Source organism: Kogia breviceps, chromosome 9 (assembly GCF_026419965.1).
Source record: "Kogia breviceps isolate mKogBre1 chromosome 9, mKogBre1 haplotype 1, whole genome shotgun sequence".
NCBI classification, from domain to species: Eukaryota; Metazoa; Chordata; class Mammalia; order Artiodactyla; family Physeteridae; genus Kogia; species Kogia breviceps.
This window is the reverse complement of record NC_081318.1, coordinates 55,621,165-55,648,361: the sequence shown is the minus strand read 5'-3', so window position 1 is coordinate 55,648,361 and position 27,197 is coordinate 55,621,165. Positions and strand designations below refer to the sequence as shown.

Sequence of the window (27,197 nt, the reverse complement as noted above, 5' to 3'; positions counted from 1 at the left end):
TTTTCTAATTTTCTAAAAAAAATTTTCTAAGTTGTTTAAAATTACACTTGAATTTATCTCTGAATCTATTGCAAAATGTCAGTTTTAAAGATCCATAAGAATCTTTTAAGGTGAACTTACCTATTATAATAAAAACATCATCATAAAATTAAAAAATAATCCCCCAGTAAGCACTTAGATACAATTCTATTATTCCCTTCGTTATACAGACAAAATAAACACTGTAAAAATGTATTCTATAAATATATAAGAAAATCATGTTCAGTAAAATTTAATGTTCAATAATTTATTCCAATATATACCTTATAGTATATTAACATACTAGAAAAAAATAATTATAAATTCTTACTAATTTAATAGTAATACCAACAAACTACAAAATATGTTCACAGCAAACCCAACAGCCTTGAATCTGAGGAACTGCATATCTTCTCTCCTCCACCCACCTACTCTCCCATTATTTTCTACACTGTAATAGAAAGACTTTACATCTAGCCACCTAGTATTATTCTGATGCTAAAACCTGACAGCAAACAACATATACACACACACAAATAAGATGAGAACAAATAAAGTTTTGCAATATATCACCAATCATGCTAACTTTTGTTTCATTTCAATTTTAGAATAAAAGAATATACAAAACCCAAGAGTAGAGTCATTCCAAAGGTACTAACCTTGAAATAAGAAATAAACATTTCCTGCTCTCTTTTATTTCTCGGGGGGTGGGGTGGGAAAAGATAATCATATTTTGGTAAAAGCCCATATCTCAACCTCAGGCGTCTTTGTGTCCCAAGGGTAATATTTCCATTCCATTCTTAATGGAACAAATTTCTAATCAGAATACGTATTCAAAAATAATTGAGGCAATGCAATGTCAACACATCATGCTGCCATCAGCATTCCTGGTGCTGGGAATTGACTTGGCACGCTCTGATGTGACAGAGAGTCAGGGCAGTGCAGACACATCAGACATGATGAAGTGAGGGGAGCCAGCAAAGACAACACAACAGTTCTGCTCCTCTTTGGGTGCTTAAGTCAGTGTTGAATGAAAGCTTCTAAGCTGGAAGAGGCCAACATTAAAACCTTTAAGGAAGGGATGACTTGTAATGGATCCAGGCCAGGACCTCAACTTTTAAATCAGCATCAGTGTCTACTTTTATAAAGTTATTGAGAATTTTTGAAACAACAGTCACTTTCAGAAAGGTTAACACTGCCCCTAGATTTTTAAATTATTAAAATCTCAGGACAACATACACTACTGAATATATTTTGTGATGCTCTGAAACAGTCACAAGGTTTAAATCCAGGTTTCTTCAAGTTTGACAATATATTGGTAGTTGTTGAAGCTGGGTGATGGGTAATGGGGTTCCTTATCATATCCTTCTATTTTTGAATGTGCTTGACATTTTCATAATAGAAAATGGAAAAAATAGATTTCTTTCAATGTATTTTACATTCAAAATTTTACTGACTTTTCCTTTGGAAATATATGAGATCTGATTTGTGCTTATGATTATTTAAGGCTTTAACAAGCAATGTGGATTTTTAAAAAATCTACCAAGCATGATGTTGATCATAAAAAAAATTTTTTTTCACTCCTGAAAAAATGTTACCAGGATCTGGAATGATAGAAGAAGTGCACCTAAACAAATGCAGTGCCACCATCTGCCTGGCATTCTCACAGTGTGACAAAATAGACTGGTAATTAACTGCTTTCCTACCGAAATCTGCCAGCTTTAACTCCCCCGTGTCACTGATCAGAAGGTTCTGTGGTTTCAGGTCTCTGTGCAAAATATAACGCTGGTGGATGTAAGACAGCCCTCGCAGCAACTGAAATAAAAACAACTGAAAAAATAGGGAGACAAAAGTTAAAATCTGAACACAGACAAATGCCAGTTTCTACATACAGTCTGCCAAGTACTTGTGTTTAGTGAAAGTGGGTACCCATCACTAAATTTCCTACCAAACTATTTAACCAGAATTTGCATAAGGGTATGGAAATTCCTAATTCATTAAGAAGTAAATCTGAAAATTTCTAACAACCTATTATGTTAACCCAGAGTGATACCTCCTCAGCCAGAAAGATTTATAATCCAATCTGTGTTCTATAAATTAAGCACAATGTAAAGAATCATTTTTTAAATAATATTTTATTTCTTCAGGTCTAAATTGATGCTTGAGACAGAGAAAAAAATCTGTCCAGAATATTATAAAAAGAAGCAGAATTTTTTACTAAGTTTATGTAAATGTGCATGTATTTAATTCCATAGAAATGATATAAACATGGTACCCAAGGATTCACCCATTAACATGCTTTAAAGAATGGAAAGAAAAAAAAAAGAATGGAAAGATAAGGTGATTTCAAGTAATTAAAACAAAACAGTCACATGGTCCAATTATTACTGGATTATAATTATATTGCTTTTGCACATATGGCCATAGAGATTAGGCTGTTGCCTAAAGACAGATATGTACCTTCACTAATTACAGAACAGACCCATCCTAAAGGGAAAGGAAACACAGAAAACAGAGAAATCAAGAATTCAAGAGCAATGGTTTTATAAGAAATAATTTTAAGAAGTGACTGATGGCCTTCCCTGTTTAGTTTCATATTGGAACCTATCAAATGTTTCCAATTTTCATAACAAAAAATGTGATTCACTAGGCTTTCCAATATTTATAAAAATGTTTATAAAAAAGAGACTATCTTTAAACAATTTACTTGCCAAAATAATCCTAATTGACAGTTTTTAAAAATCAATCTCCTAAAACAAAAATAAAAACAAAAGGGTTTAAGTGCCATCAATACCGGAGTCTATGTAATCAGCTGGTAACAAAATGCAGTTTCAGAGAAATCTTAAATGAATTAGATGCCAAGTGTGGGTAGTATAAGGATTCCAGGATCTTCAAATGGAAAAGACTGGCAACTCCTTGAGGGCCCTGGAAGCTAGCATTTCTGGAATATTTTCCAACTAACTAGGGGCTCTGAAAGCCAAGTAAATTTTTTAGAGGGTGGATACCTTGAAATAACAGTAGATGAATTCATTTCAAAATCTCTGTATGTGATAATATGCTGTGGAGCAGTGAAGGCCTAGGATCATTATTTCCAGAATCGAAGTGCCAGAAACTAAAAACCTGTTCTGTGTTAGCCTGGATTAAATTACTGGCTCAAGAACCTCGGGAAGCAAACGTCTCCTGGACTCCTCTTTTCAATCCTTCCTGTGTAGCAGATGGAAAGACTTAACACCATCACCAGCAGCTTCCAGCCTCATTCCTCACTTCTAATACCCACTGCATCCTGAAGCCGAAAGCTTACAATTTCTAAGAAAATCCATATCCCTTCAGTTTAGAAGGGAGAAAGGATGAGCAAATAAAGCCGCTTTGTGTTTTCAAAAGCTTTTCATCAATCAATCAATCAATCACAAAGGCAGATCACATAACAAACTTAATTTCAAAAATAAACTGATTTTGAAAAGAAAGTTTGCATTCCGCAAGGTGCTAGCAGAGACTTACCAGACTGCGATTATCTATTTAACCACAGCAACACATTTCCGTTGAACAAGCAATGACACGAAGTGCCAGCTGCCGTTCTATGCATCATAGAATACGAACTCATTTGATCTCTGTAATAATTTTAGTGGTGAAGGTACCACTGTTAAATCTGTATTAGTGAAGAGAAAACTGGGATCAGTTTAAGTGGCAGAGCCAGGACTCAAACCCAACAAGTTTGACTCCAAACGCCATGCCCTTAACCACCCTACTGTAGGAATCTTGGCCAGAGCACAAGTAGGGAGTGTTGATATAGAAGCTGCTTCCTCCAACTAACAGGATAAAGTCTGGGCATCTAACAGTATGGCCTTCAAGGCTGCTGAGCTGAGCCCTGATTCCAGCTGGGTGCCCAGGCATCGGCACTCTACATTCCCTGACTCCAAGCAGTCTCAAGCACCCCCATACGCAGAGCATACTGCTCTTCAGTCCTTTACCTTTGTTCTTACCTCTTTTCTGACAGAAAAGCAGTGTCTCACCTTTGCCTGCTAATCTCCATGTATTTCTTAGGTCTCTCCTCAAAAACTACTCCTCCCTGGAGGCTTTCCTGACCCCAGGCCTTCCCTCTCCCTACAGGTCTGTGTGAGGGGTTCCTCCTCTGTGCTCCTGGGGCAGCCGCTACATCTGTCTATTGCAGTTATGGTACTACCCTATCTCCCTCAGACTGTGTGCCTTAACTACCTTCCTGACCTGGATCTACTGCTGACACTCATATACCAGTAATGTGATGACTGAACAGAACTTAGACACAGCTGGATGAAGCAGATACAGAAATAACAGACGCCTGGAATGGGAGTCTCTAGAAGCTAAGGGTAGAAGTGGGTAGATCGAGCAGTCCCAAAGGGCTCTTCTTTTAATACCTTTACCAATTAGTGAAAATATATAATCCTCATGCTAATTCAGAAGCTATTCAAATAGGGTAGCGTATTAAAGAGGATTAAGAAAATCAGTGATAGGAAAGGATGCAACCACACACTCCAACTACAGTTGTATACCTGACAAACTAAGCCCCAAACAAGACAAGCAGAGCCCCAAACATTAAGCTGGAGCCCCAGACAAATTTTTAGGTCTTTGATCAATGCATAAAGTCATAACAAATTCCCCACAGAATAAATGCATTCAGGATTTACTAAGTGCCAACCATGGGCCAGGTGCTGTCATGTAAGAGGGATGCAAAAATGAACAGGATATAAGATGTAGTCCTTGGACTCGAGGAACTCACAGCCCACTCGGTATGAGAGACACATAAACAGATAACTATCACTTAAAGAGGTCTGCACTGTGACATCAACGTGAACTGAGTGTACTGAAGGCACAGAGGAGGGAGGAAACTTGTCACTCTGAAAACAGAATTCATTACACATAAAATTTTAATAGGAAAACAAGCATTCACTATATGCACAAGATGAAGTGATGTATTATATGACAAACCTCTTGCTGTTCTGAGGGAAAAAATTGAGGAGACAAGCAAGCAGATCACTAAGAAGACAAATTAAGAAGAAAAATTTAAATAAATGAAAAGAAGACAATATATGAAACAGTAAAATTATCAATGCACCATCATAATAGTAATGGTGGCAAGGGGACAACAGTATACTTCACTGAAACCATTAGTAAACTTGGTGTTTTAGAAATAACATTTTAATGTGTTTAACAGAAAATGTACTGATAGCTAGGAGTGGGAAGGCCACAAAGAATTAGCACCGAGTTTAATAGAATGTCCCATGGAATATTCTTTGGGAGTGTTTTGAGAAAGGCAAGTCTTGGGCATTTCTTCCTTTAGGCAAACAGGCAAGTATGTACTTGCCCATGTAAATTTTTAAGAAAGCCACTTCACTTGGTTGTTGTATAAATCACCACATAACAAGCTGTATTTGATCTTTGTGAAAACCAGAGGGTACTGTGAAAACAGGAAGGACCACCAAAGAGGAGGCCGCATGCAGAGAAAGAGTAAAAATCAGCTTTGCTACTTGCTAATAAAACTTGGTGAACATCAACGCAATCTCAGGTACTGAAAAAAAAGGAAGGGAGAGTAATACTAATTGAAGGCTTACACTCATTTAAAGGCTGTTCTAAGTAATTTTACATATACTTTATAATCTTGTATTTTTTCTTTTCTTTTAAACAAATGAGAAAACTAAAGTTCTAAAAGCACGAGAAACTTAACATCATCCAACCATCACATAGCACTTGTGAACTTTCCACTACACCTCATTATCTTAAATGAGGTTGATGCTTACTAAACGCATGGATGAATACAGTTATACACCCAATATAATCAAAGTGCTCTGATTAAGTGAACCCAAGTTTGTAAGCCTCAATTAGCATATTATGTAATGAGCATATGATTCTTGAATGTCTATTTTTGCTACTTAAAATCCTCTTAGGAATAAATAACATGGCAGAAGACAGCTTTATGTCCTGAAGCTTATAAACTAACATATTTTCATTTCTTTCTTCTTATTTTTCTACTGTAGTAGCCATAAGGTCTTCCTAAGAATACCTTATCCCCTCAGGATATTCTATTCAACGTTATAAAAGGAGATATCTTCAAATCCTACAGTATGATCACTGAAGAGTTATACTCTAGTTCGAATATGTTCACTTTTTGCAATAAGAATCCCCATGGGAAAATGCCTTAAATAGCAATGATAGGATGAACAGGGACACTTTTACCAGCAGCAAATCTATCTATAGTCCCATTGTCTTGCCATCCCCTGCAGAAAGCAGCTCATATTCTCAGGGCCATGGCATATACTTCTTGGGAATATCCTTTAATACTCCTTCTATTCCCTTCTGAAACTCTTTAGACTTTAAGTAGGTAAAGAATATCAAGATAAGGCTTTTTATCAAAACATTTAGAGCAAGTTGGTAAAAAGCACACAAACACATCATTGGACTTAATATATTTGTTACTCAAAAGAATTATTGCCACTTGCAGCGAGCAACAAATTTTATACCCATCCACCCCCATCAAAGTCTAAAGATGTGTGATCAGATGCTCTTTGTCTCAATGCTTACAGTCATTAGATTCCATGAATGGTCTGAAATCCACACATTATTTAATAAATGTGGTTCCATTTAATATGAGACTAAGCACAGTGAACATCTTGCAGATTTTCCAGGCTGGGTCATCTATCTTCAAGGGATGTCCAGGGTCTCTTAGGGCTTATTAGAGTGATTAGCAATGCACCCTATGCCTTATGGCACAGCAGCAATTCTTACAAAGAGAGTTAGTTAAGCTACTTTTCTTTCACCTGGGGACCAAGGTTAAATCTTTGTATCTTAGGTTTTTCATCTTAAAAATGACGGATTGTCTCAGATGCCCTTAATATTCATTCATGCTGTAAAATTGTATCCTTTCATTTTATGAATAACAGAAATAGAAGGGACTCTACAAATTGAGCAGCTGTAATAACTGCCATTTACTAAATACTTACTAGTAAATTAATCCTTCCAACACTTCTGCTAGGCAGATACTATTATCTTTATTTCACAGATAGAGAAATAAAGGCTCAGATAAACTAAATGAATTGGGAAAAGGGATCCACAGCAAGTGTAGTAGAGGTAGTAGAGATAGTTCCCATTTTTGTCTTGCTCTGACACCCACAATTTTAAATACTGCTACCCAAAAACTATGTATACTATTTGATTAAAGTAGTTACACATTGTGTGAATCCAAGGCTAGAAAATGTGACATTGGCAAATAAACCAAAGTTGTACATGGCTAATACATGCTTCAAATAATATGCTCCACGTTTAGCACCATATCATTTAAAAATCCACAGGATGCACAAACACTAAATTACTCATGCATCAAACTTTCTAGAAATGAAAAGTAATTAGAAAATTTGAGTCCTCAAAATATCTAGTGAATGTGAAAATACATTAAAATATGCACCAGATAATGATTTTACCGCAATACTAGGTCTTCTTCAACTTTCAAAAGAATGATTCATTCCATTTAGTTGAGTTTCAAATTTGCAAATACCTAATGCAAATATCAAATCATAAGTTGTAATACAATGTACATAATATATTCCCAAATAGTTTATATTTTACAAAACATCATTGCAATTTTATGTGTTGAATTTTTTAAAAAGAATACTAAGAAGGTTATATGGAGATATAAGGGAGACAGAAATAAAAGCCCAGATAGTAAAACATTATGGTATAATTTATTTGTCACTTTGGACATACCTGACAGTATTAAGTGTGCTACTGGGATGGTGTAAGACACAAACATTCATGCCAGGGCATCAGGTCATAGATGTGTCCTTTTTTGCCCTGTACTACAGATAGATCTGGGTCTTAGAAAATCTGAGTAGTAAGGACAGTTTGTCTTGCCACGTTTTGCCCTTTTTGAGTTCTTTCATTTAACTTTCTGCTTCTTCATTCTACTCCCTCATAAGTCTTAGATATGGAACATGTTCCATCATTTCTAAATAATGTAACAAAAATTTAATTTTCATTCTCTACATTATTTATACATTAATATTCTATTCTTAAAGATGATAACTTTCTGGAAGGAAATAACTCAAAAAATAAGATTTTCAAATACTTGGGCAAACTCTTGGGAAAAAGCTCTTGCACACTTTCTGTGATCCTTAAGTTGGTCTCCCATTCCGCCCTCTCCTCCTGCCTCAATACAATGGTGAATATCAACAAGGTGTTGCTCTAGGCACCGAGATGCCCACAGTGAGCAAGTTGACTCAAGCCATGGGAACCAGAACTGGGACACTTACAAGGAGTCAAATGGGGATTGTAAGACAGATCTGTGTTTTGCCATGTTCCTTGAAAGAAGCACATTAGCTTCTTTAGTATGTTAATATATTATAATAATATGTAATATTATATAATAATATATAATATATTATAATACTTATTATTAGTATACTAATACTAAGTAGATTTCCAAGTTATTAGGGTTTGTATGTATGATGAAGAAAACGGGGAGGGCTGAGGATGAGAAACTTCCTTTTAATAAACTTGGTCAGCAGCCTAAAATTAGTATTAAAAATATTCCTTAGCTGAGTAGAAACAAGATGATCAAATTTAAGCTACTGGCTGTAACAGTTGCCCAACATAATTTTCCAAGAGAAAAACTGAAACACTTATTCCAAGGAATTCTAATAATATAATAATATTAAGTATACAACTGACCTTACTGATAGGCACTTTTTGGAACCATAAAGAAATAGCATGAAATACAAATTTTTGCTCAACTTCATTTGTGAATGTATGCAACACTCCCCCAACTACAGGCCATTCTTTTTACACACAATGAAAAGGAATAAATAGAATTTAAAATGGTTTTATTGCTTAAAGTAGCACCTTAAACACTACCAACATGAACTGTCTTAATATCAGTTGATAAGGCCAATGCAACTTTTTTTTTTAAATTGAGACAGATGCAGACTGAAAAACTGACAAAGGTGATGAATCTTGAGTGTAAGAATCTCAGAGAAAGATCACTTCTGCAAGCTATACAATAGAGAAAAATATGTTTCAAATAGAATGCAGTAAAGACTCTGAGTTTGATAGGTATGATCAATAAACCTCTCTCTCTCTGCATCTTCTTAGAGAGGCCTCAAGTAACAGGGATTTATATATTAATGAGAAAATATCTATGAAATGTACTGGCTAGTCACATGAAGGCTGAACTTGTCTAGGACTTTCAGAAAAATCCCTGGAAGTGTGTACATACTCTGCTACTCAGCTACTTTCCCCTCTGGGTCCTCCCGTTTGTCTTGGAAGACATGCAAACAAAGGGGTCGAGTGCAAGACCCACCTTAAACGGGAGCGAGGCAAGGTGAATGGTTTGAAGCTTGAAACCCAGGAGGGTTATCTGTCCTATTTCCACTGGATACCACCGCCCCTGCCCCACCAAGCTGGGTAATTCCATCTAACAAATAAAATATCACAGGGCATACTTCTAACGACTATCTGTATTTCATCAATCTTTGGAGTGATTTCTTTTCAATTTGGGTTTTAAAGCACCTCTAGAAAAGAGTGGGCTGTTCAGTTAGCTGCCTTGATTCCTTTGTCTGATTCAAATCATTAACAAGCACATCAGCAGATGATGCCAAGCATACAAAAGACATGTTCTAAACAACGGAACACACGCCCCACATCTTAACCAGAAATTCACTACTCAGACGCCCTCTGAACATCCAACACAATATGAATTGACACATGAATTTCACTTTCTTTTATTGTTAATCCTTCACTGTCTAGATATGGGAAACCATTTTGTTATAACAAAAATAGGATGAAAAGGCTCAAAAGAAAACTAGACAGGTGCTGAGACTAGGTGTCAAATTTTTAAAACACTCTTGAATGGCTCCATGAAATAACCGTATTTCCCAAAATACAGAATAATGAAAGGCTCTATAATATTCACTGTAATGCATAGTAGGAAATCATTACCAGCTAAATGAGAGTTCTAACGCAAAATATGGAGAAAATCAGGTGTTATTTGATTTTCTATCTCAATGTTAGAAAGTATCATTCAGGAATCAATTCTCAGTGCCATCTGTATGAGACAGTCTTAATTTGGCATAACATTATTCTGACTGTTATACACCTGCTTTTTCTTGGAAAAATAGCAATTTTTCAACCATAATAATCCTCATATCTTTTAAATTAATATAGATATTGAGATAAAAAATAAAACTCAGCTTTATGTCCAAAGAATTTCAGATACTTCAGAGAACAAGGCAGAGAATTCAGAATTACTTTGGTTATTTTGGATTACAGTTCTTTTAAAAAAAAAGGCAAATGTTTTTACAAAAAAATCTTCTAGAAAAGCCATTAAGATGACATGGCAATGAAGGTAATTACATAAAAACACAGGAAGACCCAATGTAATCATGGTAATAAGATTCAAGCACCTATATTTCTGGATATGATCTGGAGACAGCATCAATTAATCCTTCTTTTCTTTAATGAACCTTAATTTTCAGTCTCTCATGCTTATCACTTTTAACACATGAAAAGCTGAATGAAAGAGGGAATTTAGACTGCTATGGTCATTTTTTAAAAAACTGATCAATCTGTAAGTCTCTGAGAATTATAAAATGAAGAACTTCAATACAAGTCTGCCTTCAACTCAGCTATGACAGTCAAAACCCAGTAAAATTCATAGTGAATGGTTTGTAAAGGGGGGAAAAATGAACTACCTTCCGCCCAAAATTCTAACCAGTTTCCTACATAGCAATTATCATGTTCTAGCAATTGGTTGTTATACCTTTAATCATCATAAATATTTACAGCAAGGCCAAAGTCCTCAGGCTTTCGATTCAGGTTTTAAATTGTCCTCTAAGTAATTAACTGCTAAAATTACCCATTTGTCTAAAATTGATATAATACAGACCATTAGTTAATAGTGAATATTTATTTCAGAAGGCCATACTGAGAAGACACATTTTGTAGGCAATTAAAGTAGCAAAGTGATTACAGCAATTTAGTTAACATTGACAATTTTTCTTATGAGTTAATTCTACTGTTTACAAGGAATATACAGCACGAAAGATAAAACTTTAACAGATGTTTTGCTGGGATTTAATACAAAATTACCATAGACTAGCCTATGCTTTACTATGAAATCATGAGTTATTTACTCTTTCAATTGTTCTTTTCTTCCCCCCTCATTCTTCAGTGATACATCACCTTTGTAACACTTGCAAGTCTACCTGATTCACAGTAAAGAACAATCGCCTCAATTCTCAGATGCGTGGCATCCCACCTTTTCACAATAAACAAGTATATATGAAATTTAAACAAAGATATGTACATTTTTATAATCCAAGATAAATGTTTAAAATATTTCCATATACTGTCATGCTGCATAGTGATGAAACCAAAAATTTAGAAGCAAAAGGACTTGATCACTATGTTTTCCTCCTGTTCACCATAATAAATATTCAGTATTTATTACATTCCTATCCTTTAATGATCTATGAACTATTTAACCAAATGCAGAGCTTCAGAGTTATTACAAGAACATGCTCTTTTAAAGATAATTGTTTATCTCACCTGGTTTTCACACCTTACATTTATAGAGAACCATTACAAGGTCTTATTTTAGCTCAACTGTTGGTTTTTTTTTTTAATCAGCATCTAGCACAGCATTATGAACAGTTGTTAACTTAGTAAATATTATTCTTATGTTCTTCATTTTGCATTCATCGATTTAAGTGACAATAAATATCACCACAAGAAAAATATACATTAATCCATCACATAGAAATACCCATGGGACATCTGTCACTATGTCATAGTCAGACTTCTTTGAGAATAATTTCACCTGCAGTGCAGATCCTAAATATAACCCTGGAGGAGTGCACTGTCTCGAAGCAGACAAAACTGTGAAGAAAAGCCAGTGCATGATTAGCTGAGTGGCCTCCCATGGAAACCAACATGGTAATGAGGGCTGTTTGCTTTCATGCACTACAATTCAAATGCCAAAACACAGGCATTAACAAGATGCATTCTATTTTTTAACTTCCCATACCCTCAGAGAAGGTGTAACTATTATCTTCAACATGAAAATGATGAAAAACCTATGTGAATGAGTACATATAAAGTCAGATAAACAAGCTAATTACTGTTATTTAATATATGAATCATGCAATGTAAGGAAAAGAACATTGGACAAAGAATCAAAATGCTCTTTGACAAGTTCTTAATGTGGCAGCTGAAATGGATGACTGCTTTAGGATGCTAATCCTGGAATGAGCCTGGCTATAGCAGAATCACTAAAAAAAGTGTTTCTCTAACTACATCAACATGTAATATTGATTACATATTACATTTTATAATATTACATATTGATCGTAATACTGTATTGTATTATAATCATGTAAACGTTATTTACAGCTGAGCCATTAAGTTTTATATGACTACTTTCTTCCCCTGCACAATAATTGTTTTTCCTGGTGTTAGTAACTATCTAGTTCTTTTGTTGGTTGGTTTGCTTGCCTTTGTTGCATTTTCTTTGTGGTTATCACTAATTCAACACCAAATTCTTCTTCCATCTTGTAAATCTGCTCAAACACATTTGGTATTCTATCTAACCCTTTCATCTTCTTAGAAATCTCTCCTGGAGACTTCCGACCTGCGCCAGTCAGACCGACTGGTCACTCTTTCAGCTCGATGCACAGTTGTTATTCTGGGATTCTTTTCATCATTGTCTTGAGGATATTCATCTCTCTCTTTTTTTTTTTTTTTTTTTTGTGGTACCCGGGTGTCTCACTGTTGTGGCCTCTCCCGTTGCGGAGCACAGGCTCCGGACGCGCAGGCTCAGCGGCCACGGCTCATCGGGCCCAGCCGCTCCGCGGCATGAGGGATCCTCCCAGACCGGGGCACGAACCCGTGTGACTCTCAACCACTGCGCCACCAGGGAAGCCCTCATCTCTCTTTTGTGGTAGCCTCTACTACCTGGTTTCCTTTTCTTTTCTGCTTTGGTTTATTCCCTGAGTTATAGTGCAGTACATCTTCAAGTAGCTTCCTGAGAAAGGATGCAAGGTATGCAAACTCCTTGAACACCTGAAAATAATTATCCTACTCTCACACTTCATTGATAGTTTGTATAGAACTGTAGATTGGAAACAATTTTACATTGGAATTTTCAAGTTGTTGTCCCACTTCCATCTCCATTCCAGTGCTTCTGCTGAAGTTTAACACCACTGTAATTCTTGATCTTTAGTAGTAAACCTGTTTCCTTTCGGTAGGATCTTTCTTTGAAATCAGTGTTCTGAAATTTTGCAATAGTAAATGTTATCGTTCATCTATTTTCATTAAATATTCTGGTCATTTAATGGACCGTTCATCTATTTTCATTAAGTATTCTGGGCATTTAATGGACCCTCTTAATCTTGAAGTTCACAACCTTCACATTGGAAAAAGTATAGTTTAATGTTTATTGCTTTAATGACTCCCTCCTCTCTATTTTCTCCATTCAGATGGTTGATCCCCTGGACTGGACTCCAAACTTTATGATACCTTCTTTCTCATGTTTCAGATTTGTATTTTATGCTTTATTTTCTGGCAAACTTCTCCAACTGTTTCTTCCATCCATTTTTACTGTTGTTTTCAATTTCTGTCATATTTTGAATTTCCAAAGCTACTTCATGTCCACTAATTACTTCTTTTTAAAAATAACATAGCATTGTGTTTTATAGATGTACTATTTTCTTTTACCTCTTGGAGAATATTATTGATAATTTTTTTGAAGTTTTTTTTCTTTCTTTCTCTGTCTAATCAATGCAAGCAACTTTGCTTCCTCTGAGTTACTTATTTGTCAGTTGGGGTCTTCATTGTAGAATCACCTAGATTCTTTAGGTCTGCTCTCTTGGACTGATCAGATTCCCCACAAAGACGCTTACAACTTTCTACCTTGAGGCATGGGTCTGATACCTGTTTTCTAAAGCACCACAGTCCAGGCCCTGTCTCTCATATATATATATATATATATATATATATATATATATATATATATATATATATATATACACATATTAAAGTTTCACAGATGACTCTGCTGTGGAGCCTAGTTTGAAGACCTCTTTGATGATGATCAAAGTTTCTTGCACACTTAAATATTCCAAACACTGAGACAATCCAGTACAGTTTGGCAAAACTTCAAAAAGCCAAGATGTCAATAGCTATGGGGAAATGGAAACTTATATACCAACACCTATCGCTGCGTTTCAGTTATTCAGAAAGGTATAAAAAGAGGTAAATCACATCATGCACTTTTGGAGGCAAAAATATAGTAGAGTATCAATCTGTAACCATGTTAAACAATTTCTGAGTGACAGTAGTTCCTGCTCTATGTGACTAATATCTAGACTCAGTGTTGGGGTCATATCTAATTTCTGTGACATTATTTATGCTAACTGCACATCTCATTCACCAGTAAGTTTCCACCACACCTTAGGAGGTACAAGCTCTTGCAGTAATAAACCTTGTTTATTTCAAGTTCAGTACAACCTGAACTTGAAATAAGTAGCAAACACTAAGTATTTTAAGTATGAGGAATGATCATAGGGTAAAAGAAAAGCTTGCAAAACTTGGGTAACAGCTGTTGAAACACAATTTCAAGGAGTGCAGCCTAGTAACTGAAAACCAGTAACCTAGAAGCTCAATCTTTCCATGACCATTAAGAGATTAAGGAAAAATAAAATGTAGTGGATGAAGCAGAATTTACAAAGGCTACAAAAATCACCAGTGATACTGGCAATGCTTTGTGGAATGAGCTCTCTCTTTATTTCACCAACAAACTTGCCCATAACTAATGACACACAGTGTTGGTGAAAAGACCAAACAAGGATAATGGAAATCCAGTGATGCCATGGTTCTTTGAAAAGGCTCAGGCCAGCTCTTTAATCTTAATCCTGTCACTGAATTTAAAGTCTGGAAATCAAAGTTAGCTCAGAGTAGCCTCTGATTTCCACTGAGGCTGGTAGGCCCTGGGCTTCCACTAGCTGGACTCTCTACAGATTCCCCAGGCTAAAGTGGGAAAAGGGGGCGGGGAGGGGTAAGGAATTCGGAGATTGGGGTTGACACATATACACTATTGATACTAGGTATAAAATGGACAACTAATGAGAACATACTGTATAGCACAGGGAACTCTACTTAATGCACTGTGGTGACCTAAATGGGAAGGAAATCCAAAAAAAGGGGGATATATATACATGTATAGCTGATTTATTTTGCTGTACAGTAGAAACTAACACAACATTGTAAAGCAACTATACTCCAATAAAAATTAATTTTAAAAATAGATAAATAAATAAAAATAAAGTGAGAAACAGGAGTAAGGATGTACTGTACTGTTGATTGTGAAGACAATCAACCCTAAGAAGAGAACATTAAATGTATAAATGAGACAATTTGAGATGTTTTAATGTTAAAAAAGAATTATGTATTAATTATAATACTAATGTTTAAAGTTAAATTTGAACATCAACAAGAATAAACAAATCTCTTCATCTGTTAAAATTTCTTGCCCAGTCTAACCACTAAGAAACTACCTATGTCAATGCATACAGATTTTTAAGAAAAATGAATAGTCAAACAATTTAAAAGAAATCTAAATGAAACAAAAAATCACAACAACAAAAAAGGAGATTTATGAAAAAATCAACAAATACTGTAAGTACCATATTGACTCTATTACTTATTTTAAAAACAATGTTTTGTCAGATTTCCTACAAGGTCCTACATTTTAAAATTGTACAACATAGATGACCACCATAAAAACCCTCATTATTAATTTCATATTAAAAAGCACCTATAATTCATTAAGGAAAAAACCAATCCAATAGAAAAGTGAACAATATATAAAAACAGGTAACTTGTAATAGCAGAATTATAAATGGTCAAGAGACATGAAAAGATGCTCAATGTCACTAGCAGTCAAGAAAATGCCAACATAAAAAATATTTCATTTTTATTCATCAGAATGGCAAAAATCTAAATGACTGGTTAGTCAATCCTAGGGAGTGTAGAGAAAAACAGTCCTTCTGTAATTTACAACCTTGTGGGCAAAGGTTAAATTCAGTTAAATTCATTAAAACTGACATCATGTCTCTAATTAACAAAGAAAACCCATTAACTAGATATTCAAAAGAAATGAGTATAAAGGTTTTATACTAATATCTACTCTAGAATCATTTTTAATAGGAACATTTTGGAAACAACCTCAAGATCCATGAATAAAGAACAGTTGCAAATTATGGTTTATTCATACTATGGAATAATAAGCAGTTATTAGAAAGACTGAACTACATAGTCATGTATTGATTTTAAAGGATATCTATGACATATTCTAAGAGGGAAAAAAAACTTATACAAAATATATATATTATTTTTATAAGCAAAAAGAAATAAACACATGTAACACCATACGTGTAAATATATCTCTCCTAGTAAAGGGAAAAGTACAGAAGAAAAAATACGCCACATTGCAAGAAAGGTGCAGATAATGAATGGGATGAAATGGAGACAAATAATTTTACTTCAAATACATTTATAAGTTTAGCCTTCAGATAAACTCTGGTATCTTCTAACTCCCTAACATATGCCAAGAAAGAATATCCTGTTTTAAACTTGAAATTTTTGGACAATTTCCCAAGATGGTTGCTAGGTCAAATCTTAGAAAAACTTAGTTCTTTTTATACACAGTAATCCAATTTATGGTAAAAGAAATGAAAAAAAGCACTAGGAAAAACCATTTTTATCTGTTTGTAAAAACAAGTGAAAAATATGCGCCATGAACTCACAATAACGCTGTTTTGGATCATAATAATACTTTATCTTGAAACCAATTGGTACTGCATTATGGAGCTCCAAGCTAGAGCTACTGGAGATACCCCTCTACTGAAAACAGTGTAATGACAGGATTTCAGTGGATTTTACTCATTACTGGCAAATGTTTCTCCATGAAGAAAAAACAGGATAAGGTCTAAATAATAATACCCCAGTGAAAATACTTAATGTCAAAGCATGGCTTCCAATATCAAAGCATAGCAATGACTATGGTTCACTTCAATATTACTTCTCTTTACACAATTTTTTTAAGTTATAGTAGAGAGATTAGATTTTCGCTCAAAACATGCACATGAAGAATGCTAACCCTTGACTTTAAAAGATCTTTTCCTACCTTCACATTATCTGGATGCAGTCCCCCAGGGTGCTTGTCCATGTACTGACATAAATCAGTATGCTAGAAGAAAAAGGGGAAAATGTATTAACATCCCTCTGGCTATAACACAGTGAATCAATACTTTTTTACTTCAAAGTCATCATTACTTTCTGAACAAAGCAAATATATGACAAATGGGTGGATTCTTTAGTGTATGCAGTTGCATGCTCCTCCATCTCCTGTTTTAACCACAATCGAATCATTATCTTTACCTCTAGGCTCTGTCTTACATTAAACATATCTGTGTATTAGAAAGAATTCATATCCACAATTTTTTACTTTGTTAAATGCCTAATTTTATCCTCATTGAACATACATCTCTTAACTGAAAAAAAAAACCCTACCTAAAAATATATGCCTTAACTTAAAAAAACTAAAGCACATACACACACACAATTAACCAATCCAATTACAATTTCAATTATCTTGTATTTTCCAAGTGGAAATGCAGGTTATGATTATTTATGTTATATGAGATGAAAATACTACAAACAGATCATTCCAGTAAAATTAATCATTGGATTTATTTGAGTTTTTCATAACTATATTCATTAAAAAATAATTTTCAGATTCTCAGAACTCCTGAACATATTTGAGAAAATATTTACTTTATAAAACTTTATAAAAACAATACAAATACTTTCAAAATTATAAATTAAGACAAATACATCCAGATATAACTTAAAAGGAATATCCCTAGATAGCAACTTATGCTATTATTCCTTCAAATATCCCAGGCTCAATTTGCACACAATTATATATTTTCTTTTTAATGCTTTTTCTGTTTATATTATGAGTTACATAAAACTTGGAAAAAAACATGCAGAGTTGCCATATAAATTTTTCTAATCTTATTGGAGGATACTGTAAGATTTGTGACATTGAAACATTTAATCATTCTGTAAGAGCCAGTGATCATGATTATTTGTGCCCCATCATCAGGCTTCAATTATTCAGGAATCATAAGTTTTTGATACCTTCAAGAACCTGTACCATGGCTATAGCCATGATGACAACAGTTCAGATTCCTTTACTGAGTTTTTATTGCATGCCAGGTGGTAACTCCCAAGGATACAGAGCAGAATTTAGCATTCATTCATTATTCATCATGTATTTCTTGAGCACTTATTATCTTCCAGGCACTACACTAATCACTAGGGCACAGAATTCAATGAAATAGATGCTGGTGGAAAAAACCAGGCATGTCAGTAATTATAGTAGAGTATGTTGTGTATTAAGAACAGTACTGGGTAATGTTTGAGGACATAGCAGGGAGAACTTATTGTGGTCTAAACATTTCAGAAAGGCCTCCAGAAAGCATTACTTCTAAGTAAGACCTGAATAGAGAATGAAAAAGGTCAGCCAATGGAAGAACAAAGGGAAAGAAGATGGGACAGAAGAAATGCTCTTAGATATATTTTGAGACAATATTGCCTTTAACTTGCACCACACCCAAGGTGTTTAGCTTCCAAATGAAAGTCAAGTTCCATGAGGACAGAAACTATATTTGATTTGGAAATTATTGTCTCTCTGGTCCAGGAAATGACAGAGAAGAACTAAATAAATACAGGTGGAAACAGTTTTACATACAGTATAGCTCATTAAAAATGAGCCTAAAATATAATTATAATGGGTTCCATGGAGTTTTTCCTGACTATATACAAGTTTTATTTCATGCATTTAATTAATTGAGGAGTGATTTCTGGATCCCAAACTGCCACTTTGTAACTCCATACAATTAACCTCTCTGTCCTTTCAACTAAGGCCAACACCTTCCCTAGAGATTTCTGAAGAACATATAAAATAGTACATGAAGCACTGACATATATACACTACCAAATATAAAATGGATGGCTAGCGGGAAGCTCCTGCATAGCACAGGGAGATCAGATCGATGCTTTGTGATGACCTAGAGGGGTGGGATAGGGAGGGTGGGAGGGAGGGGATATGGGGATATATGTATACATATAGCTGATTCACTTTGTTTGTTGTACAGCAGAAACTAACACAACATTGTAAAGCAATTATACTCCATAGATATTAAATAAATAAATAAAAATAAATAAAATAGTACATGAGAAAGCAGGTGTTTTTTTGTTTTTTTTTTTTCAGTACGCGGGCCTCTCACTGTTGTGGCCTCTCCCGTTGCGGAGCACAGGCTCCGGACAAGCAGGCTCAGCGGCCATGGCTCACGGGCCCAGCTGCTCTGCGGCATGTGGGATCCTCCCGGACCGGGGCATGAACCCGCGTCCCCTGCATTGGCAGGCGGACCCTCAACCACTGCGCCACCAGGGAAGCCCGAGAAAGCAGTTTTTAATCTATAGCATGATACACAAAAATAAGGTAGTATTTAAGATACTGCCCATTATACAATAAGACCCATGAGGGGAAGAACTATAATTTGCTCATTGCTTCACACACAACAAATAAAGTGGTAAATAGAAAGTACACCCAATCATAACAATAATCATATAGCCACATGTTAAAATTCCTATTAAAAATATAAATTTTCAGTTTACAAAACAAAATCAAACACAAGCTAAATATATACAACAAAAAATAACAGAAAACCTGAAAATAAAGAAATAATACATCATATTATATATTACACATTTATGTTATTTATGTTTTAGGATATTTATACTGGTAAATATCAATAAAAAAGCAAAAAATCAGCATATCAATATAAATATTAGACATATTAGAATTCAAGGAAAAAGTACTAAACATTTATGTACCTAGTGACATGGCATATCACTATAAAGCAAATACTGATCAAAATAAAAGAAGAAACTGAAAATTTCACAAAATCTTGAAGGGTTTAGCTTACCTCTTTCAAAAACCAACAAATGGAATTGACAAAAAAATAAGAATTCTATAAAGGATATGAGTAACACAGTTAAAAAGCATGTTTAATCTTGTGCCCAATAAACCTACGCTACACATGCTTAAAGAAGTGGAACGGTGTTGGGGACAAAACTTTCACAATATTTTATACTTGACATATACGTATTAAATGCCGATTGTGCATAAATAAATACGAGAAGTCTCTGCTCGCATAGAGCTTACATTCTGTGGATTTTTACATACTTGTGCATTATTGTAATTTTTTTCCCAGATTAAAGTATTCAAGCTTTTTGTTTAAAAGTAAACAAACAAACAAATAAAAAACCCCACTAAACTATGAGGAAGGAAACATATCAGTAATGGGGAAAAAAGCTTCTGATCCTCATGGTACCCATTACATCCTTCCATGTATATATGCATGCCCAATGACAGTGTAACATGAATTAAAGGAAGGAGTCCTCTCCAGAAATGAGATCTTGGGAAATTTAATAAAGATTTTTCCAAACCTTTTAAATTTTAAGATTCATATTTCCTTAGCTGTATAGCATGAAAATGTGTGTATGCATACACGCATGGCTATCACTAGCTGTGTAGCCTTAGACAGGTTACATAACCTCTGTGTATCAGTATCTTCATCTATATAATGAAGATAATCCTAGTATACCTACCTCATATGGATATTGTGAAAATTAATAAGTAAATATCCATTACAGTTTTACTACACTGCCCAGCACATGGTAGATGCTACAGGTGATGATGATGATGATGATGATTTTCTGTAGTGTGTTTAGAGTAGGAAGGGATATTTGGGAGACTGCAATTAAAAATGGAATGATAAATACCATCAGAAAACTGAAACTCTTAGAAGTAACATTTCATCCTTATATATGTGTTCTTCCTGTCTACATGCCCAGACATTCTCATTCAAACTCCACAGCTCTCTGTATACAACCTCTGAGATTACTTCTAGCAAATACACCATTAACCTCAGATTGCTCTGGGTGATTAGGGGCAAGAATCTGGAGAATCTCAAATGGAGGAAGAGACAAGAGGTAGTACAAGGTCTTATTTTTATACGCTAGCAAACTTCTGTTCTACCTGCATTAAAAACTGTTTCTTTTCCCTCTCTCTTTTTTAATACACAGTACTATGCCTGGAACTGCATTAGATGTGCCTAATTACAAATTTCATCACGTCTCTTCTTTCTTTTTAACTTCTCTCCTTAGTTCAACTCATTGGCTTATGTGACCCTTATGATTTGCACTGGTCCCGAAATACAGAACTAAACTTAACAATAATGCTGGGAGGTACTTCTCTGTCATTCTATTTTTTAAAGTCATCCTACACATACAAGTTCTGAACAGAAGGCCCCTATGGCACATGACCAACAGATCACTATCCACTGATGAGACACAGATAATCTCAGGTCCGTCTGGCTTGATCTCTGACTATTTCTTATTCTAACACTAAAAGGAGTATCTTTAGACTAGGTACCTGGTGACTATAGATCAAACCCAGTAACTCTTCCCCCTCCAATCTCTATCTTGGCTAACATCGCTTCTTGCCCTCACTACACTATGCCTCACTTCATCTTCCTACACCTCCCTCTTATTCACTCTATCACTGCTGCTGTTCTTCAGGGGAAGGTCTTCAGAAGCACTTGTGTCTGACAGGTTTATACCTGAATCCCTAAGAATACTTCATCAGTCTTCCGTGGAGTGCATGGTTTTAAGCGAAGCTATCAAGTGTGGCTAGATTTGCAGAGCAAGAAGAGGAGTGACAGTAAAAAGGAGCTGTTACGGTTCAGTCCCCATACTTGCATACATTTCTTTCAAAATCAAGTTCCTCCTTCCTCACTGTTGATTACCCATCAAGTAGCATTTATTTGAGAATTTACATAGGTGCAGGAGTGTTTCAAGGGGAAGGAATGTGAAGAACGTATCTGAAACCATAACACCCTAAACATAAACATTCTCTGTAAAGGAGCCACATTTACAGTTTAAGTTTCTCCACGTTGATTTCATTACTCTGTGGTTGGATCAATTTAGAAGGCAGGAGAGAGATCTCTCTTTGTAAAAAGGCAGGATACAGAAAGACCACAAAATATCAGAAAGACTTTACTCATAAGCACTTTCACACAGTAGAATCTCAGTTAATTTCAATCATATGTAGACCTGAGAACTGCATGACTAACAGTACACAGCCATGAGTCTTAAAGAGAAGGACATAAAAGGAAATTACAAAGATAAATTATAGATATGATGACAATTTCAAAACAGGCCTGAGTGGAGAACAGCCCTTCAAAAGAGTACCAGGAAACAAAGTCCAGCCAAAGAAAAAGATGAGAAACTAGCTGGACCATGACATTCACCTTTTCATATTTTCCACTCTCCATTCCTTACTGTTTTTGAAAATGACTTTGGGTGAGGGAAAAGAAGCAATATACTGCCACTGAAAGCCACTGGTAAAAAGGCTCTCTGAAGACCACAGAGTCAGAAAAGCTCTTGGACATGAAAGTTTACGCAAATCCCAGGGCAGAAACAGGTATAAGTCAATTATTAAGTAGGCTTCATCATTTATTATGTGCTTATGTTTCTTTTTAATCAACATATTATCCATGAAGTGAGGTTTTCCAATTTTTGGCCCTTCAAATGATCAGACCTCTTACTCAAGAGATATCAAGTTCCTCAGAGAAATTATGCTTTTGTATTAGCACTGGTCTTCAGACTGGACTTTTCTCATTAAGCAGGAATCTAAATAGAGCCCCCTCTGTAAAACATGCAATTTTTCCACTCTCTTATGTTAAGCATGGTGTCTACAATATTTGTCAGCTAATTTTGATGTTTTTCAGAAGCACTGACAAAATATGACATTGAAAATAGCACAGCCCTATTTTCCAGCATCTAGGCTAAAAATAAGGATGTCTTTCCGTGGGGATAACCAACAGAAATCCTCATTTTGAAGTTATGTTACACACAGCCTCCACATTCTTTACTTCTTTTCATTTAGTTTTCCATTTTGACAGTGAGAGAAGAGTCAGTATATTCAGGCTTAGTGTAATTTTTAAAACATTAAAAACAAAACTGCTTTGCAAGAATAAGAATATGGAAAGATTCCAGAAGATAATAAAACTAATTCTGAATTTCTTTCTTCTTAAGGAATAGGCTTATTTTATGTTTAAATACCAAGGCTCAGCTATATTTTTATTTTGAAATTAATGAAAACTTATAAAAACAAAAAACATTAAGTGAAAACATGTGATTTAAAAAAAAGATGGGATATGTTAAGAACTAGTTGATAACATGTACAACTTGAAAGCATAAAAATATAGAGCCCTCCTTTTCCAGACTGATTTTGATTGTTTAAGGAGCTCCCTGGTCCTCATCTCAGTTTGATTACACTCCAATCTCTTCCTTATGATGAGTAAGTGACCCATTATAAAAAACCTTTAAATAGTACTCTGACTGGTAAGAGAGCAAATCAAGAAATCTGCAAATATCTAAAGGACAAGAGCAATTATTTCCACTCTTCAGTGGTACCACACGGGGTCCCAAAATTAATGGAAACGATGGTAACTTTCGTGTCTCCAAGGCAGCAAGTGTGGCAGATGCTTACTTGTGATGCTTAATCTACTACTGGCTAATGTCACCTTTATTACCATTGTCCCATGTCTGGGACACACCACATGCTCTCTAACTAAAACCACACTTTAAGAATAGTTGCACATTTTGGTAGAACTCACTATCATTTTAGTTTTTAATCTGTTTCATCTGTGGCTCATTAAAGTTGTGTGATTCACTGGGGAATAGCTGCTGCTAGAGGCCAATGAAGAAAACTTATAGGAGTTGAGCCCTCCTTTCTTCTACAGCAGTCAATGCCATTTCCTCTGGCTATAATCTATTTTAATCAGCCTGCATTGCTGTAAGAATTAATACATCAAATTACTGATCAGTTAGTTTCAAACTGCTCTTATATGAAGTCCACAGGCTTAAACCGACTTTGCATTTTTTTTCCTTTAAGCTTTATAGTACTCATTTATTTATTCCCAAATCATAATTAATAAAATTTTAACGTTGTGAGTTCCAATACATAAGCACTGTTCATTAGTGAGAAAAAATGAAAAGAAACATTAATCAACTTCCCCTTTAAAACAAAATCATAGGGCTTCCCTGGTAGCGCAGTGGTTGAGAGTCTGCCTGCCGATTCAGGGGACACAGGTTCGTGCCCCGGTCCGGGAAGATCCCACATGCCGCAGAGCGGCTGGGCCGGTAAGCCATGGCTGCTGAGCCTGCACGTCCGGAGCCTGTGCTCCGCAACGGGCCACAACAGTGAGAGACCCGTGTACCGCAAAAAACAAAAACAAAAAACAAAATCATAGCCGTTCAAGATGCTTTAGAGAAGGTTTGTACCTACTATATACCACAGGGACCCACTTTTAAAACAGTGGTCAAAAAATAATTCATTTTAAAGTTTGTAAGTAATCTATTAAATGTTATTTAGACTTTTTGCAAATGCATTGAAATCCCTTATCTTTAATGACAAAAACAAGACATTCATGAATAAGTACAAAAGTACTACCTTCCCTCACAAGTAAAAATTCTAATTATGATTACTGTGCCTTAAGTTGCATCATAGGACATGGTATTACAATGGAGAAAATATGGTCTTCCAATCTATTCCATATACCCAAAACTGTGTTCTTAAATGGAATATTCTCAAATATTCCACTGTTCTTATAAAGACTTATTTTACATATTCCAAAGCCTGTTTCTAGGTTATTTTATTTTCACCTGTTTTTATGCCACTTAGGAAATGTTTGAAATTCTGGCAGTAAACCACACACATATTTCCTGGGGAGGGCAAGGGTAGTTAACATACACAATAGTTAATACTATATAAAAATCCTCTCATAGTAATCACACTGCCTTGGCTTATTCCTAATTAAATTAGTCATTTCTTTTTTATCATATAATGTATTTTTCTCCTTTTGGGACATAAACCTAAATGTGACTTAGTGATCCCATAATTCTGCCTAATTGGTTTCAGCTGTGATTTCTGAATCCAAAATGCATGGGCAGCCTGGGGCTGGTGACTGGAACAGGAAGCATTTCCAACCACATTCCCATTGTGTAAAACCAGCAACCTGAAAGATCTTTTCCATTAAAACAAAAAACTTACTATTTGGCTTCTGGCAATGATACTATGGGTAAAGAGATTGTATAGGTCTACCCAGGCAGTAAGACTGTCATGAGTCATTTTTCTCAGATAAAGAGAATGCAAACATTTATTTTCCAGTCGTTCCAAGTGTCTGAAGTAGTTTCAATATTGTAGGGGCTAATTCATAAACCAAACACATATCTATATCCATGTATCTATCTATGTCCATATCACTTCATAACACTTATAGGGGGGTATAAATGACAGTCCTTTTTTAAATTAAATAAATTCAAAGTATAGATTTGGGAAGTTTCAAAAATGGTGGAAATCTTCTAGAAGAAGAACACTGTGGTTCTATAGAACCAAATGCTATTACTGCATTAGAAGACTGTATAAACATGCTCTCTTGAAACAGTGAAGGAAAGACTACTCAGCATGGTTTATGTGCCCTCTGGCACACCATTCACAAGCCTAAAACATATAATAAATTTTAACAGAGTCAAACAGACACTTTAAAAAGATTTTCATGCTATTCTGAAGCCACGTTTAAAAGGAAAAATAAAAGGCCAATGGGTATAAAAAATGGAAAGCTCTGATCATCCAACATCCTCAAGAATTTGAAAAAAAAAATGTTTAACAAAGTGGGCCACAAAAAATTTTTTGGAGTCAAAGTATGAGATGGTAAAAAGAAAAAAAAAGGAACTGGAATAGTTCTCAGGAATATATTAACTCTGAAAACACCTTCTGGAGCTGCCCTGCTGGAAATATGAGAGATCCTGAAATTATAAGGTAAAAGTAACATGAGTGAAAAGATTAGAAACAGAGAATTAAAGTGGAAAAGAGGAGAGAGGGAGGAGAAAGAGAGGGAGAGAAGACAGAGGAATCAAAGGTGGCTATCCTGGAATAACTTTTTCTGGCTACAAAGTAGAAAAGAGGAGCCTTTTTTATAATCTGGGTTCTAAGGGGTAAGAGTAACACCCACATACCGACTGATCATACCAGATGTGTGTTTCAGGAAACTCTATGAAATATACTGTATAATGAGCTTTAGGTACATGTTTTTTTTTTAATTTTCATTTCAGTATAGTTGATTTACAATGTTACATGTTATTCTTTTTTTATTATTATTTTTGCAGTATAGTTGATTTACAATGTTACATCTTATTCTTCACTTTAAAAATAGTAATTCTGGAACACATAATCACAAGGAAAACATTAAATAATTATAACTTGTTAACGTTGTCACCCTGTCTTTTTTTTTTTGGCATACCAACCGATATTCAAAATATATTTTCAAACTCATAATGGGTAAAGTATTGCAAATGGATAAAGATGGATAAACAGTATTCACTATTCAAGAGCTTACTGATGACCATGGGGGAAATAAGAATGATAACTCAATAATAGTCTCTCTCTTACCTTAAATGAAACATTTATAGCTTTGTTCATATCATTTGACCAAGTAGTGACAACTTTAGGTGTTTTTTTCCCCCAAGGAAATACAGAGGGATGTATTAGAATGAACGTTATTAAGATTTTACAATGCAAAATACCTTAGAGTTATTAAACATGGTTATGTATATCTGATTATTTATGGAGCAAGAGGTGTGTGCCATAGACTCCAAAATGGGACAAATCAAAATCTCCTGAGCAGGTGAAATGGTTTGAAAGATAAATTTATACTACAAATGTAAAGCTCATTTATAGCTTCAATTAAATCCCTGCTGGTGGGAATACAAATAATTTAGAATGATAAAGCTTTCGGGGAAAGTCCTGACAAACAGTGAAGTATACAAAATGTATGTTTGTTATATATGATGAAAGAGACAACTTATATTGCTATTCCTGTGGCACACCTGAAGCATAAGTACATTATAAGGTAATGTACTTACATTTAGGTAAGATCTATTTTTTCATTAAGTTAAATTAT

At 34.9% G+C, this 27,197-nt stretch overlaps 1 protein-coding gene across 6 annotated transcripts in view; it reads right to left on the bottom strand.

Annotated features, from left to right (window-relative positions):
- CDK14 (cyclin dependent kinase 14) overlaps nt 1-27,197 on the bottom strand; it is a 599,292-nt gene that overhangs the window by 282,434 nt on the left and 289,661 nt on the right. For all 6 annotated transcript variants that reach the window (XM_059073929.2, XM_067042484.1, XM_067042485.1 and 3 more), the window contains 2 exons: nt 17,222-17,284; nt 1,725-1,848 (listed from right to left, as the gene is read on the bottom strand). In XM_059073929.2, the coding sequence (XP_058929912.1) occupies nt 1,725-1,848; nt 17,222-17,284 (187 nt within the window). The remainder of the gene's footprint in view (nt 1-1,724; nt 1,849-17,221; nt 17,285-27,197) is intronic.